Below are 20,544 nucleotides of genomic sequence, written 5' to 3'. Positions count from 1 at the left end.
CTCCAGGCACCTCAGGGGTGACCCCAGGGTCAAGGAGCAGAAGACTGTGCTGGGACAGAGCCCTGGGTGCGTGGGCTCCGTGGCGCCCAGACCCAAGGGCACGTGTGCAGGGACAGGCACCCAATAGCCTGTATCAGGAGTGAGAGCCTTCTCAGCCTCCTGACTTCTTGTCTCCGGGTCATTCTGACAACAGAGTATGGGAAACACGTTAACCATGATGGAGAACAGAATGAGAATCCTCTCCTAGGTCGGGCGGTGGGGGGATTGCAATGCGTTTAGTACCGTCCATGTGGAGGAGACATGAAGGTCAGAGCTGGAGTCCCGTAAGAAACTCAGGCGGCCTTGCTGCAGCAAAGCCCTGCAGGGACCCGGCAAGTGGCGAGAGGTTTTCCAGGACAGGCTCGTGGATCTCTAAGCAGCGCTATGGCTGCAGGACAGGTCTCCCTGCGAGGTCCCCGTCCATCCCTCCTCTGGCAGCCAGGAGCTACGGTGCATGTGGTCCAGGTGTCCTTCCGTCTCCCCCACCGGACTGACTGTCCCAAATGACAAAGTCTACTTTCGCCTCTGTCTGTCTCGGGACCCAGAAGGCTGCTGACGCTCAGACGGGTCTGGTAAGTCCGTGTGATCAGAGTTTGCCTTGCCAACCACACGGGAGACACACAGGAGGCATTTGTGTCGCATTGTGGGGACCACGGCCTCAGCAACGGAGTGGACGTCTCCAGGCCTGGCCTCAGGAGCCCCCGGCTCCCGGCGCACTGTGACAGAAAGGCTGTTCCCCTGATCCCCGGCGGTCCTAGAATTCCAGGGAAAAGTCATTCTCAAGAGCTCGGGAGTCTCTGTCTCAGTCTTTCCTGCTATTTTCAAAAACCTGCGTGAGACTTTGCTGTACGTGAGGGTTTGGGCTGAGCCTCCTTCACACACTCCTCTGGTTCAACCTCAGAATAATCCCACAAGGCAAGGCTATTGAAGCCACTGTAAGAAAATGGAGTGCGGGTGGGCGGAGGGACACACACCGGAAGGGCCGAGGGGACTTGGACATCTCGTGTGCCTGAGCCCAGAGTGGGTGGAGAGGCTGCTGCCCCCCGCCCCCTGCAGGCTCCAGCTCCAAGGGCAGCCGGGCTGTGTGGAACCCCCACCCGGCTCATTTGCAAAACCCAGACATTGTAGCTAGTGTTTCCCGGACGGGACCCAGAAGCCCACATTTTTCATCAATTTTTGTCAGTTATTGGTTATTATGGAAGGGGTCTTCCTGCCACAATCTGACAACCACGGCTTATGCCACGGCAGCCATAGGGAAATGTCGGTCTGTGAGGGCTGTTCCTCCAAGATAAACCTTTCTACCTCAAAAGGCAACAGAGGTCATCTGATATACTGCCTGCTCCACTGGCACAAACGGGCTCACAGACCCCCACCTTGTGGGAAATCAATAAGGAATTAGAGAACTCCGGCAACATCTACTCAATCTGGAGTAGGCCTTTTTGGTTGAGTTGGGTTTTTTTTCCCCATCTTTACGTTCAATTTGAGAAGCTGCATTGTTAATCTGATCTACTGTCTCTTGCCCCGAAATGCCCTAAAAATGGCAGAGCTATTTGCCGTCTGTCTGTAGCCAAGACCCATAATGATTAAAAAAGGGGTAGAGATTAAGTGCTTGATATTTGGAAGGTAGTTATTTCTACCAAAATGGACTGTAAATAGATGCCACCCACCTCTAACTTACAAAACCCACCGTGTCCAGCCTTTGAGCAAAGTTACCTGTGCAGACCTAGCACCTCGTAGAAGCGAACGGCTCCAGGAAAGGCTAATGGTGCAGGCTGGCTAGGGAGCACTGGGCGGGGCCGCACAGGCACCCGAGGGCACCCCCCTCCCCCCGACCCAGGCTGGCAGGCTGCACTGCTTTGCCTTTTCTCTGCCAGCGACGCCTCGAGGGCAAGGTCACGGAGTCTACGGCTCTTAACGCTGCTCGCCTTCCGGGGCAGGACTGAGGGGAACCCGCTGGGCGTCTGTCCGTAGGCTGTGAGCCAGCCGTAAAAATCCCCCCTCATCTACGCGTGCTTGATGAGAAAAAACCCACTCCTGACTCCAGGGAAGCCTTCAAGGGCCGTGCGTGGCCCCCGCGTCTGTCCAAACCGATGGCCGACGGTAACTCCCTCACCAACTCCTGGAGAGCCGACGATAGCTCCCTCACGATAACTCCCTCACCACCTCCTGGAGAGCCCAGCGCAGGTGCCCTGCGAGAGGGCTGAGAAAATGGTGGGACGATTCTGTTTCTGTGAAACCACCCGTGCATTAGACAGACATTCCTAGGACGCGTTCACATCTCCACCAACTAGCCCAGGGCAAGCATTTCCCTCTGTGAGCCTCGTTTCTTCTAGAAACTGGTGCCACGACCCCACCCAGGGTGGGTTTTAGGAATAAGAAAGGCAGCAAAGTGAAGGTGTGAGGGGCCTCCGTGAAAGGTAACTGCACCGCTCGCCACCACCATCCCCTGAGGATTTGGGTCGAGACCTGAGGGGTCCGCGCCCCAGATGCGCCCTTGTCTCTGGAGCAGTGGGGACCTCGTCCTGTGGTCCCGAAGTGACACATGTCCCACACGGAACAGCTGTCTGGGCTGAGAGGGGTCCAAGAAGGCCAGGCCACGGAAGTTAAGTCACCATTACATGCATCCCATCCACCACCCACAGTTAACAAGGGATGGTTTCGCCAAATTTACTTCCCACCATTTCCTGCAAGGAAAGAAAGAAGGGGGAAAAGGAAACACCATAGACACAAAGGAAGCCACCCTGTAAGCCCACATCCATTTTCCGTCCTTGTGTCTCGGGGAAGGTGGGAAGTCTCTAACCTTTACCCCCTATGTGTGATTCCACAAACAGTGTATAAGGTCTGTGTCTGCAAAATCTGGTGCTGTCCTCGCTCTACGCATTAGTTTGCGTCATCTAACCCATTTCTCAGTCACCTACGTGGACGCATACACACGTAGTTGATTAAGTGCAAGTGCCACGTGGCCTTCCCTTGAATGACGGCACCACAATTCGCCCACCACCGCCCTGGGCAGGAAAGGCCACCCTGACCCTCAGCATTGCCCAAAGCCCGTAGGAGGAAGGGGACACCTGTTTGGTTGGTTTGGGGCGGCCTGGGGAGATAGGCACGGCATCCATGCCCAGGGCGGGCAGCCAGCCGCAGCCTGGAGGCCTCGCGGGCCCCACCGGCACCTCCTTCTCAGAAATGCCTCTCCGCAAGAACCGCCCGGGACGCGGGCCCCCACATCCACACAACCCCCTCCCGGGGCCCCGGGCCGAGCGCGAGTCCCCAGCCGGCCGTCCTGCTGGCGGCTGCAGCGGTACCGTCTGACATCGGTGGCCAGCCGCCAGGGCCCTGGGTCACGGCTGTCTTTCTCGCCCGCAGGTACCAGCAGCGCGGACGTGAAGGAAAACCGCGTGAGCAACTGGGAGGCGAGGCCCCTGGCCGCCAGCGACAGGGCCAGAGGTGGCACGCCCGGCGTGAAGCGGAAGAGGCCTCTGGAGGAGGGCAACGGCGGCCACCTGTGCCCCCTGCAGCTCGTCTGGAGGAAGCTCTCGTGGTCCGTGGCGCCCAAGAATGCGCTGGTGCAGTTGCACGACCTACGCCCGGGCCTGCAGTACCGCATGGTGTCCCAGACCGGCCCCGTGCACGCGCCCGTCTTCGCCGTGGCCGTGGAGGTCAACGGGCTCACCTTCGAGGGCACGGGGCCCACCAAGAAGAAAGCCAAGATGCGGGCGGCCGAGCTGGCGCTGAGGTCCTTCGTGCAGTTCCCCAACGCCTGCCAGGCCCAGCTGGCCATGGGCGGTGGCGCCGGGCCATCCACGGACTTCACCTCCGACCAGGCCGACTTCCCCGACACGCTGTTCAAGGAGTTCGCGCCCGCCGCCCCCAGCGAGGCCTTCCCCGGCCGCCGGCCCGCCGACCCTGGGCTGCTGGCCACGGCCTGCCCGCGGGGCCGGCTCCTCTGCCACCCGCTGGATCTGGTGGGCCCTGCGGCCCCGGGCGACAGGAACCCCGTGGTCGTGCTGAACAAGCTGCGCTCCGGCCTGCGCTACGTGTGCCTCGCGGAGCCGGCCGAGAAGCAGCGGGCCAAGAGCTTCGTCATGGCCGTGTGCGTGGACGGCAGGACGTTCGAGGGCTCAGGACGCAGCAAGAAGCTGGCCAAGGGCCAGGCGGCACGGGCCGCCCTCCAGGCCCTCTTCGACATCCGGCTGCCGGGCCACGTCCCCAGCAGGAGTAGAGGTCAGCTCCTGCCCCAGGTGAGCGTCTCAAGTGCTGCCACAGGCGGCCGTCTTCTGAAGCCAGGAGGCCGGGTGGTGGGCAGACCCCTCTGCTCCCATCACTGGCGGGCCCCCCGCCCCCCGCATCATTGTTAGGAGCGATGTGCAGGCCTTTGGAGAGAGAGAGCGAGTCGTGTGAGTGTGAAGAGAGTGTCCACACTCCCGGAGCAGGTAGCAGATCACCCTGGAGATGGCCATGCCACCCATGAGGGGCCGCAGCGGGCCCTCCCTGGGGAGAGGGTTAGCGGCAGGTCACTGCAGTGAGCGCAACAGCGTGATGTGTGCGCCAGGCGGGGTCCGGGGGCGGGGGGGGTGCCTCCAGCTGGGGGCCTGCAGAAAGCCCCGCGAACGTGGCTCATCTCGCCCGGGTGATGCCAGTCGGGGCCCCCGGCCAGGCCAGACAGAGGTGCAGGGGCTGAGGCCAGGGGCTGGCGGGAAGCGGAGAGCTCAGGGAGGGAGAGGGGGCTCGCGCCTGTGTCACGGCCACAACCTTGCCGTTTCTGCAACACTGGGTCGCTCATTCAGGGAATATTTTGTGGCGCCGTCCGTGTGTCGGGAACTGTCTATCTGTGATTTTGTAACAACCTCTTCCCTCCAAGTCTTGAAAGTGCTTATTTATGCAAATCACCCTTCCTGTCACCACTCTGGGGACTTGTGGGCGTCCTGTGTGTGTTGGATACAGGACGGTGTCTATATTGGCTTCAGCATCAATCGAGGACAGACATGCTTCACGCAGTTAGAAAGCACAGAGGCCAGTGTGAGCGCAGAGTGGGCCCCGTGTACCTGAGTTACCGCTGGGACTACCATGCCCCCCATCACAGCATCCGGAAGAGTCCACTGCACCCGGGGGACCAGGCGCATGCTCCCCGGGGAGAACAAGGGGCTGCACAGCCATCAGAGCAAGTGGCTGCGGGCAAGACCCTAGAGCAGAATCACGCCAGGGCAGGCACTCACTCACTCACTCATCCGTCTTTGACCCTTAGCGGCTGCAGGGCACAGGAGGGCAGGGGCCTGCTCCGGCCGTGGCCTGCCCCCCACAGCAGGGTAGAGAAATGGAGGGAGACTGCTGAGCGAGATATTCCTGTTTCTCTGCTCCCTCTGCCCTTGATCCCGTCCTTTGGTTTTCAGATACTTGCTGCACGTTGTAGGAGGCCAGTTGGGGCCGTTTAGACTGTAACCTTGCCTTGTCTTGCAACCTACCCTCAAGCAACACACCGTCCAAGTAAACACGGTGTTTGCAAAGCAGCTGGGCATCCCTGTGAGTCCCCGCACGTCTCCAAGGGAGGGAGGGGCCGCGTCTTGCTCCCTGTCTTCTGCACCCCTGCTGGTTTGTGTCCTTTGTTCCCTCCTGTCCTGTGTCTCCACTCGTCACTTAAACTCGCCAACAACACCCAAGGAAGCCTCTGTGCCCTCTGCGGCCTGCGTGAGCCCCAGGCTGCCGTGACATTGGCCATGACCTGTGTCTCCCAGCCACCTTCTCTGAGGACGCCCCCCATGCCAGGCCCCCACGGGCCTCCGCCGGCCTGGCCATCCTCCCCGTCCTCCTCCCTCTGTGGCCGCTGCACCGGCCCCGCTGAAGGTTGAAGGGTGTCAGTGAGTTCTGGCCGTGACGCCTTCTTCTTCATGTTGTCAACCCCGAGCGCTCAGACGGAAGAACCAGGCAGCACCACTGCTTTGTAACAGTCATTTGACCCCAGAATGCAGCACATCAGTTAAAGCCACGGCCGCTAAATTATTTTTCTCTGACAGTCTGCTAACCACCCCGACTGGATGATGGAGGGCGCGGAGCAGCGTGAGGGTTGCGGGCCATCCATCACACCCCAGGCACCGCCATCTCGCAGGCTCATTACCTGTCGCCTCGCCCCTGCACCCCGGGGCTGGGTGGGGCTGAGCCAGCCGGGGGACTCAGGACCAGTCACCATCAGTGGCTTTATTGAATCCGAATCCTGTCTTGGATGTGGCCTGGATTCTTGGACTGATCTTTAATTCAGGAAAAGATCCCAAGAATCCCTGTAAGTCCTGCTCTGCTCTCCTGCGCTGCCCGATGCTGTCCATACAGCCGGCTTCCCCCGGTCCTAGGGCTCCAGGTCCCCAAAGGCACGACCCTTTTTTCCCTAGCTATGCTGTTAGCATCTGTGCAGGAGAGCAAGCCGGCAGCCCCAGGCCCAGCCAGACTTCTGGAAAAGGCACGTGCCCTGACACTGAGCCGTAAGGACCCTGCCCAAGCCCACGGGGAGGACGGTGGCCCCGCTCACTGCTAGTGTGACAATTTTAGAACTGGGTGTCAACATCAGCATTCAACGTTCCCGGCCCAGTTTCGAGGTTCTGTGCCACACAGGGTGGTCTTGGGTGAACAGATGACAAACCGAGTCTCTGTTGAAGGCTTTCATAAAGTCTCCGTCTGCCATGAACACTCTGACGGGCGCTCCCTCACAGTGACCCACAATGAGGGAAAATTCAAACGAGATAGCACGTGGAGCCATGTGGGTAGCATGCTCAAATGCCACGGTGGGTCCCACTGTAAAAACCCATCAAGCTGGCCCCTGAACTTCTGATTCCCATAAAGGTAGGTCGGCTCACCTGCACCGTTCCAACCTTTTCGTGGCTCTGCTCCAGCCTGAGCCCAGAAAGCAGGACCACACAGGACGGGCTGGGCCGGTTGGAGGTTTGCTCTGACCTCAAGACAAGTCTGGGTGAGCATAGCTTCCTCACATCCCTCTGCTGAAGACCTGAAGGGAGCCTGTCTGGAGCAAATACCGATCTTGCCAGAGGTGTGGGACGTCATGTCACTGTCCACCAGGAAGGGAAAGGAAAAGTGGCACTTGGTTCCACCTCTGTTTCGAAGGAGGAAGTTCTGAAGAGCGATATTCTCAGTGAAGATTAAAATCGTAGGTGTTGATTTCTCCAGGATCTGATTTTCACCCATTCCTTTGTGGGGGGCATCTCTCAGAACTGGGCTAGTTTTCTTCTTTCACTTCCGCGAGATCTGGCTTTGGTCTCTTATCCACAGGGCTGAGATCAAGACTTCATTAAATTCTCTAGAACACAGTACAGACCTAACTGAGCTGGGGGAGCAGTCTATAACACCCACACTGGTGCACAGGTTGTGCACTCTGCAAATATCAGTTGATAAGGGTACCCGATGCAGACCAGGAGGTAGCTAGGCCAGCCGGCCCGACTCTTCCCATTTTCCTGGCCTACAGGACTCCTCTGTGTTAATGAGATAGGAAGTGATAATGACACTGTGTTGACACATACAGATGGTCCCCAACTTAAGACGGTTTGACTTAATGATGTTTAGACAATGGTGCATGGTATTCATTCAGTAGAAACCATTCTTTGAATTTTGAATTTGGATCTTGTCCCGGGCAGCGGCATGTAGGACGATCCTCTCTCGTGAGTGGCTCGCAGCCAGCCCCTCGATCATGACAGTAACAGTCGACGCGTGGACAACTACACTCATCCACACCCACACTGCCATTCGGCTCTGGTGTCCCTCAATCGGGACATAACCCATCGTCAAGTCAAGGAGGATCTGTGAATACTCATTCCCTGGAAACATTACCATAAAACAAGATAAAATCACAAAATCTCCATCTCTCTCTGGTCTTTGCTTCCTAGCCCCAGCATGAAAACAGGTGACTCAGGAAAGCGCCAGATTCCATCCGAAAGGCGTCTCTCCCACCGTGGAGAAGAGAGCGAGTAAACAGGGATGGCCATACAGGGAGCGTGAGAGAAAGTTACAGGGACACCAGGAAGCACCCTCGGGTGGAAACAAACGCGGTTCCTGACTTTGGGTCAGCTTCTCCTTCACACTCGAGGATCCCCCTCATTTTATTTTGTTTTGTTTTGTTTTTAATTTCCATGTCAGACTGTGGTGGTGTCAGCCGTGTGTCTTGCCCACAGAGGAAGAGAGGGAGTAACTTAAAACTGTTCACGCAGGTGCGTGGTCCCTGCCACGCCCTCTGGGGGGATCCTTTCAGGGACCCACTAACCACACCCTGCTTTGCTCCCGTGTATGCAGCGATCACTGTGGGGGAGGGGAGAAACCATGGGAATTTTAAGTTTGAGCATTTTATAGCAAATTTGGATCTGAGCTGCAGTCCGCGATCCCATCTCACGGAATCTGCCCCCAGAATTAGCCGTGGAATGAGGCCAGGGGGGACCGTACTGGCTCCTCAACAGCTGCACTGCGGGACGCTAATAGCACGTTTGCGCAAACGTGCCGTCCTTCTCCCAAACCCCAAGGTGACCCCCAGCCGCCTCTGGCCACTTCACAGATTGTTTTTCTGATCTCCTGCTCCTGCAAATCTATCTTACTCAATAGGAGTGGCATCCTAACCACTGTCATGTGAAACCGTTAATTAATATTGCTGTAACAAATTAGCTATAGAGGGGCCCTCAAGTTTTAAATAGGCTTAAATTAAAAACAGATAGCTATGGAAATCATACGCACTTGGCTTTGAAACAGCTTAATGCTGTCTAGCTGGTTTACCCAAGGACACCCAAAAACAGCAGCAGGTGCCCACGTGTCCTTGCCACTCGGCTCTGGGGGACTCAAGACGGGCCAGCCAGTGCCAGCCTTGCAGTAGGCCATGGGTGCAGCCTGGGGCAATTCCAGACAGACGCCTGAACAGAGTCCTAGAGCTCTGCATGTCCCACAGGCAGAAAGGATCGCTTCTGGACTCCAAGTGACCTTCTTGGAGTCAGGACAGCAAGGTGTTTTCTCGTTTCCACGTGGCTGTCCCATCTGACAGGATTTCAGTTTCTCAGCTATTTTCCTATTGTCCCCTGGGGAGTGGGATTAAGGTCTGACCTCCCCACATGCAGGCACTGGCTGGCACAGGAGCCCCAAGGTGGCCCAGGACCATCGTAGAAGCACAGTTCTGGCCAAAGAGACCCTAAGCTAAAGAACTCAGCCAAGCAGCTGACCTGGGGTCTCCGGGGACTTCCCCTGAGGCTTACAGGAATGGCCAGAAGGTACGAGGCCCGACAGCCATCAGCACCACCCCCCGCCCCTCATCCTCGACCTGCTCTACCTACATGCTCTCACCACCACTGTCCCCAAAAGCCCTGTGTGTCAGGGAACCCAATGTCTCTCTTCCACTTGAAGCATCCAGACAAGGTGATCTCAACTCTGGTGCTAGTTCTGGTACAGGTGGGTTATAAAAGACAGGCAGATACCTGTGCAACCACGTGGATAGGTGTGGTCGGTGAGAGCTGCGAGGGAGGACAGGCATGTGCCTGGGATGATTTCCACCTGATGTGGGAAACGTACGGGTGAAATTCACCAGTCTGGGATTCTCATAAATGTCAGTGCATTCAGGCTTCTGTAACAGAATACCATTCATAGGGTGGTTAATAGGCAACAAATTTAGCCTCGTGGCGCTGGAGGCCAAGGTCCAGGAGCCGGCAGATTCCATGTCTGGTGAGGAATCTCCTCCTGGTTCACAGCGTCTTCTCGCTGTGTCCTCACCTGGAGGGAGTGGTGAGGGGGCTCCCCGGGGTGTCCTTCACAAGGACACTAATCCCATCGAGTCGGCTCAACCATCATGACCTCATCACTTCCCAGAGGCCCTGCCTCCTGACATCATCACCTTGGGGGTTAGGTGTCCCACACGAACTTGGGGAGGGGGTCACAAGCAGTCTGACTACAGCAATCTGTCAACCACTAACATTACAGAGAATGCTACACACTGACACTCAAGGCAGAACAAACCGGCTTACTACACCACCAGCTGACCTGACCCCAACCCACCCACTCAGCCTTTGTGTCACTCTGTCCTCAGTCCCCTAAGGAGCCAGCCCACGTGAACAGGGGCCGTACTCCGAGAGAAAACATGTCTCAGTAGCCACTGTGGGATAAAAGACTCAGTGCCACCGTACCCAGCCATTCGCCTGCATCAACACAGTCACCAGCCCCCTTTTCTGGTCGCAGGATGAGTCAGGGGCTTCTCCACGGCTCTGCTGTGTGAGGTCAGCGTCATGGGGCTCATCACAGCAGAGCCATTGTAAAGTCGTCATTATGCCTCAAGAGGAGTTTGTACCAGGGGACAAACGACCTCCCCCAACACCGTTTTGCTTGGGGAGCTGGGTCAGGAATGACCATGCTGGCATCACAGCATGCCTGGGACTCGGCAAGAAGCAGTCTTGCACCCAAGAACACCACAACCCAATTGCTCTGGTTTCTGCAGCTCGGCCCTAAACCTGTTCAGTCCACACACCCCTGCTCCCCAGTCGCACACCGAGTTCACTTTCTGAACCAGTCATTTCCCAAAGGGAAACAGTTCCTTGGATGCCTTTTCATAGATTAAAACAACAATTTTGTTTTGCTGCAAAAACCCTTGTGGGGGGAGGGGCCATTCTGAACGGACACCCATGGTGGCCCCAGGCAGCACGGCCACCCTCCCCTTCCCAGGCTGCAGGTGAGGCCAAGGAACACGTATTTGATTCGGGTACTATGAGTTTGTATTTGGGAATGCAACTACTAACAATGTAAAATGTGTATGCAGAGTCCGTATGCAAAGAACCTTGGTCTTTACCATCTCAAATAAATAGGATATGACCTTATCACCAAGCATCCCTACAGTGGGGGCAAGCACGTTCCCTTCCAATCAGACATGGTGATGGATTCCAGGTGAGATGTGGAAAGACACCAGAGACACAGCAAAGAGACAGGTACAGAAGAGGACAGGCTGACACTGTCCTCTGTCCCAACACTGAGAAATTAAAAAATTGACGCAGAAACACGATCACGTCCAGTTTTCGTTAATGGCTTTAGTCAGGTCAGCCAACCGGTCAAGATGAACCCACTTTTTTGACTCACAGAGCAAAATCAGTGATCTCTACACCTCCCTTTTTCTCCCTCTCCCCCTTCCCCTCTCCCTCCCCTCCCCTCCCTTTTCTCCCCTCCCTCTCCCCCCTCCCTCTCCCTCTCCCCCCTCCCACACACACACACACACACACACACACACACACTGCACATGCAGGATGTACATATACACGTCTTGTGTGATTCCACCTCCAGAGAGAAAGACGCCCACCAGCAGTTTGTGCAAAGGTAGGAGAAACATGTCTGTCCTTCGTATCACATTCCAGACATTTAGCAAAAGCTGTTTTCTCCACCAAGGAATCTGACCTCCATGCAGCTCTGTTTTCTAGCGCCTGATGATCACTAGCTTGTCTTGGTGTTATCGCGGTGATTCAGACACAGTTAGAGGCTCAGTTCTTTGGGAAGTCTTCTTTTTGCCTCGAGGACACTCAAATGCACACAGCAGGCAGGGAGGACACCGGTCACTCGTGGTAGGTCCGGCTTTTAGATACAGAGGTGACGTCTGCTTGAGTTCGGGGCCGGCAGGTAAAATTCAGCAACAACGCTTACGTGGACAGAGTACGTGCTGTCTACTTGACACTCAAACGCACCTGGATGTCCTGTGGTTTCATCCGCTACAAACTCAGGCAGCCCTACTTGCAACGGAGAAGCAGCAGAGAATATAAAATGAGGTGCTGTGGACAGAGGCTCTGGGTGGGAGGAGGGCATGTCTGTGGCCACCAGTTGTCTTACTCGCACCCTCCCTGTCCCTCTCAGGGCGCAGAGAAGCCTGATACACCAGGATCCCACTTGGGGACACTGACCAGGACTCTGTCCGCCCCTCGGATACCACAGTCTCCGCCAGCCAGAAAGTAGTGTCCGTTCCCATTCACTGGTGAACATGTCTTCTGGGGGTGCCCATGCAGGTGACCAGCACTGACACAGGGTGGGACAGCATGGGTTAGTGTCAGTGCCCCCGTGCCATGAAGAACCTTGGTCTGCCACAGAATCCTTCATTCATGTGTGTTCCTGGTCACCGTCTGGTGTCACTGATGCTAAAACTGTAAAAGTTCTGACGTGGACCCAGAAGCAGCCAGAGTGAGGTCTCGCTCGCTGCAGCAGTCTGAGTATGCAACATTCGCTGGGCATCACTTAGGGCCCGGCCCTTCCCGCCAGGCCGCTCTGGGTCTCACTACCGTGCACCAAGGGAGACCTGGACCTTCTGTTAGGTGGCTGGTCTGCGGTAAATGCTCGTTCTGTAAGCTCTGAAGGTGCTTTGTTGGTATTTTGTTTGAGAAGAGATGAGGGAGGCAAGAGGGGGGAGACCGAGGGAGGCAAGAGTAGGGAGACCACACTGCTGTTTTACCCAGAATCATGTTGCCTTCCTGAGAAGGGGCCTCACAGGATCACCACCTAAGAGTCCCCCCAAACAAACTCCGCTCTCTGTGTCCACTCTCCTGGGTCGGACTTGTGCCCTGAGCAGGTAGACGTCATGGACCCCAGTCACCAGGAGCATGAGGCCCTTGTGAAGCTCTGTTATTTTCCATCAACGTGCCCTGAGATGATCCCAGTCTCTGGAGCCTCAAAGTGTCAGCTTTGGGTCTAAACCTCTAGTACTCATCATCACTAGGACGTCCTGCTGCCCCAGAAGGCCCCAGAAGCCTGTCTGCCTCCCTGGAATTCTTCTCCTCCTGCTCTAAGACCCCCTGCCCAGGGCTGAGGTGTGACCACACAGCCGTCTGGGTTTTGTGACCACACACACCCTCCCGTGGTCCGCGAGAAGAAAAAGGCAGCCTTTTATAGAAGGAAGACACGCTCCTGCGTGCCCAGCCGGCCCTGAACTTGGCTTAACCTTCTTCATTTCCTTGTTTCCACAGAACTATATTGACAGGTCACCTCCCTGTCATATTGTGCATGGAAAACTCTTCTAAAATTCTCTCCTTGATGAGAGTGCTGAAGGCTTTGTTAACAACACATTTATACATTTGCACAATGCGTATGCGATGGGCAACTATATATATACTTGCACAACGTATGTGCAATGCCCATGCAACACGCATTCCTGCGATGCACCTTGCACAATGTATGTGCAACGTGAGACCTGTGTTTATACAATAGCCTCCACCATCTTACCTCTTACTGAAACAAGTTCAGCGCAACTTCAGTAAGAGTTAAGTAATGTGTGAGCTTAAACGTTCCCAGCACTGTGTTTGACATTTCCAAATACAGTTAATATGACTGTTGATTAATTCTGCAGTCTCTAAACCAACCTTCCCCATTTGTCTTGCTATTCCTCAGCCACGATTAACACTGCTGGTGCGGCTGATACGGCAGTGACATTAGGAGCTGACATTCACCAGGCACCGCGTTGTTGTTGGCACCTGACTTACGACAGCACATTTGAGCCTCATAACGTCCTCGGAGACAGTGCTACCATGTCCTGTTGCACAGATGAGGACACCGAGACACAAGACATTGAGCCCTTCGCCCACAGTCGGGCTGGGGAGTGGCGATATCAGCAGGGAGCGTGTCCCATGGCCGGCAAGCAGCCCTCAGATGCCCGCCTGCCTCTCTGAATTGCAAACCTGTTCACACACTGTGTCCCCAAGTGCCCGTGTCTCTACTGGCCTCAAGCTCCCGGGAACACAATGCAGTGCACGGGTGGGGTCACGCTCAGCCCTGCGTCACGTCTCAGTCATCGATTCTTCCCTCTATGGCTGTATTTCCAGTGAAATGCAGTGTCTGCCCCGGTCCCCCCAGCACTGGGGCAAGTGGCCTGTGTTCAGGATGCCACTTTCCTTCCCATCACACGAGGGTGGGGCCATCTCAGCTTGGAGAGAGATGAGCGCAGGTTCCCAGACCCATGAAATGATGGTTTGTAACAACAGCACCACAATGAAACATTTTTAAAATGCATTTTCGTAAATCAGTGCACCCAATGGAATTGTGAGTTCACTCAAGTACTACAGAGCAAAAGTCACCATCCAAACCCCAAGGAAACTTGCTGTGGTTCAGAGCCATCCCCTCTGGTCAGGATTACAGGGAGCACAGTGACAAAAGCTGTCTTCAGCCGGCAGCACACATCTCTGTGTGTCTTAACCGTGTTTCATCAGACAGTTTCAGCAAAAGGAAAAGCATTCAGTAAACCCCCCTCAGGTTGTGTGGTTTAAGGTAGAGGCTTTATTCAGTTATCTGAACTGGGAAATCAGAGCAAATGGGCTTCCAGAGAGCATGCACGCTGGCCTACAGCGGGGACATCTTTGTGCCGGCTGGGCCTGCAGGCCATCGGGTCGGGTCCCCGCGCCTGGAACAAGGGCCCCTGAGGGAGGACGTGGTATCAGGAGCTGCAGCAGCCACTGGGGCTTGAGAACCGGGGTATGAGGGCTGGAAACAGAGTGCTGAGAAATGGACGAGGGGTTGATTGTGGTGGAATCAGGGAAGGACAGACTGCATGAGGAGGGGAGGTGACCCCAGGCTGCAAAGGCCCCCAGAGGCACACACAGTGTGGGGAAGGCAAAGGATACCAAGTCTGCTCGGTGCAGGACACGGGAGCCCCTGGAGCTCCGGGCCCAAGGGGGCAGGTGTATGCAGGGCCAGGGGGTCCATGCAATTGCAGACTAGATCCTGGTGGGGGTCCCACTGGCACCAGGCCGCTCTGGGGCCAGCAGCCTTGAATTCAGGTCCAGCCACAGCCTTCACGGCCAGTGCCCTTGGGCAACTCATTCAAAATCTCTGCGTTTCCTCACCTTTCCCAACGGAGGGGCTGCCAGTGAGCACCTCTGGGGTTGAGGGTGGTGAAACGGGGAGGCTCGGGTACCCTGAGGGTTCAGTCCATCTTACACAGCCTCGGGGTGACTCTGGACGCCTCTGCATTTAGGGCATTGACATTGGTGTATGGGTCCAGGGAACCCCCAGGGCACCTGCTCGCTACCTCTGATCCCCACAGTTGGCGCTGCCTCTTACCTGGGGCAGGAACTGGGAGTGTTGGGCCCCAAAAGCACAGTGGGAGCCGGTGGCTGGGCACTGGGCAGCCCTTCGTGTGGGTCCCCGGCCCCAAGCCCACCTGTGGCGCCGTGTCTCCTGGGAAGCTCCCGGAGGCTGAGCACCAGCCCCCCAGCCTTTCTCCCTGCTTCTGGATGCACGGCAGGTACCGGTTCCCATGCTGGATGCCCTGACCCAGGCACTCACCAGGGCTAAGGATTATGTGTGACCCCTGCACCCAGGAGTGACTCTTTCACGATTGAACCACGGTTCTGTGTCCTGCCTTGGTCTTCTGGTTTGGTTAGTAAATCAGATGATGTAGAACTTGAGAGGCAGCCCTTATTTCATAGACGTGGCACCAGACCCTGCAGAAGTGACACAGCCCAGCGACTTGGGGGGGGGGGGGGGCGTGGAGGTGAGACGGGGGCCTGGTGTTCCTTCTGGGACGTGTGGACTCCTCCCACCAAACCAGGCTTCTATGAGGAGGGCTTTGCAACAAGAACAGCCCTGAACTAGCACGTGTGTTATGTGTGCGGCATTTCTGTTTAACCTGGAAGTGTCTGTGGTCCTCAGGTCCCTTGTGCTGCCAGGATCCAAGGAGCTCTAAGTGCGCCCTGCTGTGGATGCCACACAGACCACACACGCACCGTCCTCTCTCCAAACCCAAGACCCACAAAACAAAGAAAACCAAAATTCTGGCCCATGCTGAGAACACATAAAACTGAAATCCTGTGTTTGCAAAAAATGCAAAACGTTGCAATCACACGAGACGTTTAAATTTTAGTATTTTCCTCCCACATTCCAGTGGAGAGCTTTGGGGATTTCCTGGGTTGGGGTCACTTTCCTTCATGAACACAGCCGAGAATCTTGCTCTCGAGATGGAGAGAATTTAAAAAAAAAAAAAAGAGTAAAAAGTCAGAATAATAAATGGCAGGAGAGATGGGGAGGGGCCGTGGTCAAACCCCTCTTTTCCCAACCAACTTCTCAACCAGCCCAGACCAAGCAGTCGGTGGACGAGACCAGCATGCAGACGGCTGTGTAGGAGGCGTGAGAGGGAGGCTGGGGTGCCCACACGACGGCCGACTTTCCCGAGAGCCCGCGAGTCTCCGGCAGAGCCCACATCGCAGCCTCCCCCCGACCTCTAAGCAGACAAACCCGGGAGGTGGCAGGGCGGGGAGGCGGGGAATGGATGCCAGCCCCCACTAACGTCAGGGAGACGGTGTGGTGACGAGGGGGCTCTGAGGTCACACATCTGAGCTTCAGTCCTGGTCTGCCAGGGGCTACATGTGAGGCTGAGTGGGCTGCCGACCTCCCTGGGAGGGGGGACGCACCATGGGCTGCTCAGTGATTACATGGGGCACATCACGTCAGTGCTGACTCTCTATCTGCACCCTAACGGCGGTATTTGCACGTGAGCAGGAGAAAGCACACAGGGACAGGGTCCTGGTGGGACAGCCCCCAGAGCCCCCGCATCCTTGACAAATGGCACTTTCCTGCTGTATGGCCCAATTTGGTTGGAAGAACCACACAGGACCGTTGTGATCAGTAGAACCTGGAACATGCACAGCAGAGGAACAGTCAGTGTCCCGGGTCAGCAGGCAGAAGTGTCCCAGGCAAAACAAGCCGATTGCAAAGGCGTGACGTGCAGCCTCGGGACACTGGGCCGTGGGATGGGCGGTTCTGGCTGGATCTAGCTGAGTTGTAGCCCAGGGTAATTCCTAGCCCACTTGGGCCACAGAACTTGGAGGCCACGTGCTCCCCTTCTCCCCGGCCATCAAGACCCTGGCTCTCCAAGAAACCGCCAGAATGCAGGACGGCGAAGTGAGGCTGCCGGGACAGCTTCGAAATGGTCAGGATCTACATCAAAAGCAGGTCTTTCCCAGCCTTGTGCTCTATTGTTCAGAGTACTTTTATCAAATCTGCATGTGATCTCGAGTAGGGTCGGCACCATCACAGACGGACGCCTCTCTGTCTCAGCAGCCACCAGGACACCCTCTGCCAAGAGCAACTTCTCAGAGCGGGAGAAGCTCTTTCCTGTGGAAGTGCTGACTCACAAAATATTCAAAGTCTGGCACAAATCCACCGCACCCTGGACTGGCCGCTGTTTTTTTGCTTTGTCTGCTCTTAATCCCTTTTGTAAGCAAAGCAGATGGGTACAGGTGGAAGGCATCAGAAAAGAAAAACCCTCGAAGATCCAGGCGGGGCTCCATGGAGTGTCTTTACAAACCACTACACGAATTGGCGGAAGGCTCTGATTGACCCCCTCGTGGACGTCTGCCATTGCAGGCTGCCGCTCTCTGCTCTCCGGAGTCTGGTCAGCAGAAGGTACAGGGGGACACTCACCGCAGTACGTGTGCTGTTGCAATGCTGCAGACCCCAGTTCGATCCAATTGTCCACCGCGGAGCAGGGATAGCCCTGGAGGAAGATGATTATGCAGCCAGGCTGGCTTTGGGGGTCCCAGGGCGGGACATGCAGATGGCTAGAAGCCATGGAACCAGAACCAGAGGGACCCCAAGAGGAAAACAGTGCTTTGAATCCAGAATCTGGGCCCCTGCAGAGGCTGCTGGTGACGGCAACACGGACGTGAACGAGGACCAAGAGGGCATCGGGATGAGCAAGCCAGGGGCTCGGCAGCCCAGGACCCTGCGGAGGAACAGGGACCCCGCCCAGCACTCCTTTTCAGAGTCTGGAACCGACTCACTGGTGGAGCACAGAGGAAGGCAGCCCTGTCTTCCTTCGGCCTAAAGGTCCATTACCTCTGCCCCAAAATCCACTAGTGTGGGGTGTCAGGGGGCCATCCCAGAGGCTTGCCCTGTGGCTGGCTCTCCTCAGAGGACCACGGCCATCCCCACAGAAAATCCACACCATTCTAGACAATCCACAGACCACGAGTTGGGCCTGATTTTCTTGTTCCGGTACTTTCCCCACAGAGGGATTTGGGAGGGAGGTGAAAGTGAACATCTTACCTAACATGAATCTGAAGAACGGAAAGTGGAAATGGGGAGAGAAGGATACAAAATGAAGTCTACCTGCAGGGACCAGGGACCAGGGACCAGAAGCAGTGAACCTGGAGCCCAAGACCGCCCGACTGTGCAGGAATCAGCTGAAATGTGCAGGCTGCGCTCGGGAAGTGTGCTGACTGTGTGTTGTCAGCCGGCATGACCATCACCCGTGGATGGACTTCCCGTTTCCAGTGAGATGCCCGCAGCGTTGGGAACCACAGGCACCCTCAGGCTTCCTCCATGGGGACTGGCTTCCATGAGACCTTCCCATTTAAAACAGATGCTTTTCAGGACACCAGGACGTACGCTCCACCTGGCAGAGGACCGCAGCGACACTAGACAACGCCAAGACGGGGCTGGCGTCAGCCCCAGACCCGGCGCAGGCTGGAGCGGGCCTGTCTGTGAGCAGACTCTGGCGTGCCCAGCCCTGTAAGTTCCCCCTTCCACAGGCTAACCAGGTACCTTGAAAGACGTCATGACTCACCCTCTAACTTCTGCTGGCATTTGAAACGGGAATGAGATCAATGGAGCACAGTCGTGTGGCTAACTGGGACCTGAACAGCAGAGCAGGTGTTAGGTTTCCTCTAACTGCCCTCGGCTCCCCTGAGTGAGGCCAAGGGGACAAGGAGAGGGGCCGGAAGGCAGGAGGGGCGGACGGCAAGCCACCTGCACACACACAGGTTCGACGGCATCCCTGAACTCACCAGTCCAAAGAAACCGGACGGACCACTTGCCCGCAGCTCACCTGTCACATGAGCCAAAACCTACATATCCTTTCACTGCCGTTGACACGGCTGTGCCACAACCAGTCCGCACTCAGGGAAGCACGGTGGGTATTTTTGTCTTTCCACCACTTGGTTGTTTGGTCAAGGACTGGAATTCAATTTGGAGAGAAGTTCACATAGGCACACCCCTGTGCTAGGTGCTTATAGGCATCTACTATACGGATCTACTATTTTTAATACTTATTCAGTTATTTTGAGAGAGAGAGAGAGAGAGAAGAGGAGGGGCAGAGAGAGAGACAGAAAGGATCCCAAGCAGGCTCCATGCTGTCAGCACAGAGAATGACATGTGGCTCGACCTCAAGAACTGTGAGATCATGACCTGAGCTGAAATCAGGAGTCGGACGCTCAACCGACTGAGCTGCCCAGGTGCCCCTGGACCCTCTTTATTTATCTCTCTCAGTAACTGACTTTGGGAAAGTCGACTCAGTGTTGTGTATAAGACCCACAAACAAATCTTTAAGTGAAAAAGGGAGCAAAGTTTCTGAGTTCCTTCTAAAATTGCCCCATTTCATGTCCTGGCTGCTGGTTTCTAGCGTCCTGAGTGGATCCCCACTGTCGGGCCACGTGCTGTTTCCGTGGGGGGAGAAGGGAGCACAGAGAGGCTGTACACCCAGCACAAAGGCCACGGCCACTGAGAACGGCGGTTGAGGAGCAGAAGTAATGAGCTGAGCCACCCTGAGAGTCATTCTTCCTGAAACCAAGGATAGTGATAAACTTCACCTGACATAGGTAACCCTCGGCGGACTGAGAAGGTGTAATTTTTTCTACAGAGAACTTTTGTGGTCTTCGGAGGGTGAGCAGAGTACAGGAAATGTCTCCTCCATGAGGAACACCTCGTAATTCACTAGGAGTGAACCTAAGTGGAGTTGCAAAGGTCATTCTTGCTTTATAACAAGAAGAAATTTCAAAGGAGCCTTCAAAGCCTTCATTTCCTTCCACAGCCACACGGCACTCATACATCATAATATAGAATTATCTGCCTTTCTACAGCAAGAGCATCCATTTAATAAATATTGAGGGGCTCCCACAATGTTTTAGGAATCTCAAGGGACAGAGGTGTGCAAGAATCAAAAAAAAAAAAAAAGTCCTTTAGATGCTTAGAGTATTAATTAGGCACCAAGCCTTTAAGACACTGATGAAACAAAGGCGAACATGATGAAACCCATTAAGAAAGTCATGGTGAGCATAAAAGACAGCCTCAAGAGTCCCACGATAATGAGATAATTGCCTTAACAGAGGGGCTGCTGCACTCCATATGGGCGACATCGGATTATTACAAAATTAGTAACATTGTAAATGTTTTGTGGAATCCCGTTGTTGGAAAACCTCCTGCACTGAATCCTGTGGTAAAGCAAAGAATAATTTTGAAATGAGTTGGTGCTGAATTTATACGCATTCCACAAATTTGAATGTTTGCATAATGGACTTTCTTAAAATGGGGGACACGTTTAGAAATCACTAGATTTTACAACCCAATTACTTTTGAATAAGAGTTAATTATGTTTACATTTGTCACGAAGATATATGGAAACATGCTATGAATGGTCACATTAACCACAACAGCCAATGTGAAGACCCATTTAGTACTATTCAAATCCAAATTCGGTGTTAAGGCACTTGGAAGGCAGTTTGTGATACAAACATATTTCTGACTTGTATGCACAAA

The 20,544-nt window shown here is 55.3% G+C and overlaps 1 protein-coding gene across 2 annotated transcripts in view; it reads left to right on the top strand.

Annotated features, from left to right (window-relative positions):
- ADARB2 (adenosine deaminase RNA specific B2 (inactive)) overlaps positions 1–20,544 on the top strand; it is a 416,451-nt gene that overhangs the window by 285,059 nt on the left and 110,848 nt on the right. For both annotated transcript variants that reach the window (XR_008299861.1, XM_027073309.2), the window contains exon 3: positions 3,403–4,277. Coding sequence is in view for 1 of the 2 variants with exons in the window: in XM_027073309.2 (XP_026929110.1) it covers positions 3,403–4,277 (875 nt within the window). In the remaining variant the exon portion in view is untranslated. The remainder of the gene's footprint in view (positions 1–3,402; positions 4,278–20,544) is intronic.

The sequence above is a fragment of the Acinonyx jubatus genome, chromosome B4 (assembly GCF_027475565.1).
Source record: "Acinonyx jubatus isolate Ajub_Pintada_27869175 chromosome B4, VMU_Ajub_asm_v1.0, whole genome shotgun sequence".
NCBI classification, from domain to species: Eukaryota; Metazoa; Chordata; class Mammalia; order Carnivora; family Felidae; genus Acinonyx; species Acinonyx jubatus.
This window is presented reverse-complemented; position numbering and strand designations above follow the sequence as displayed.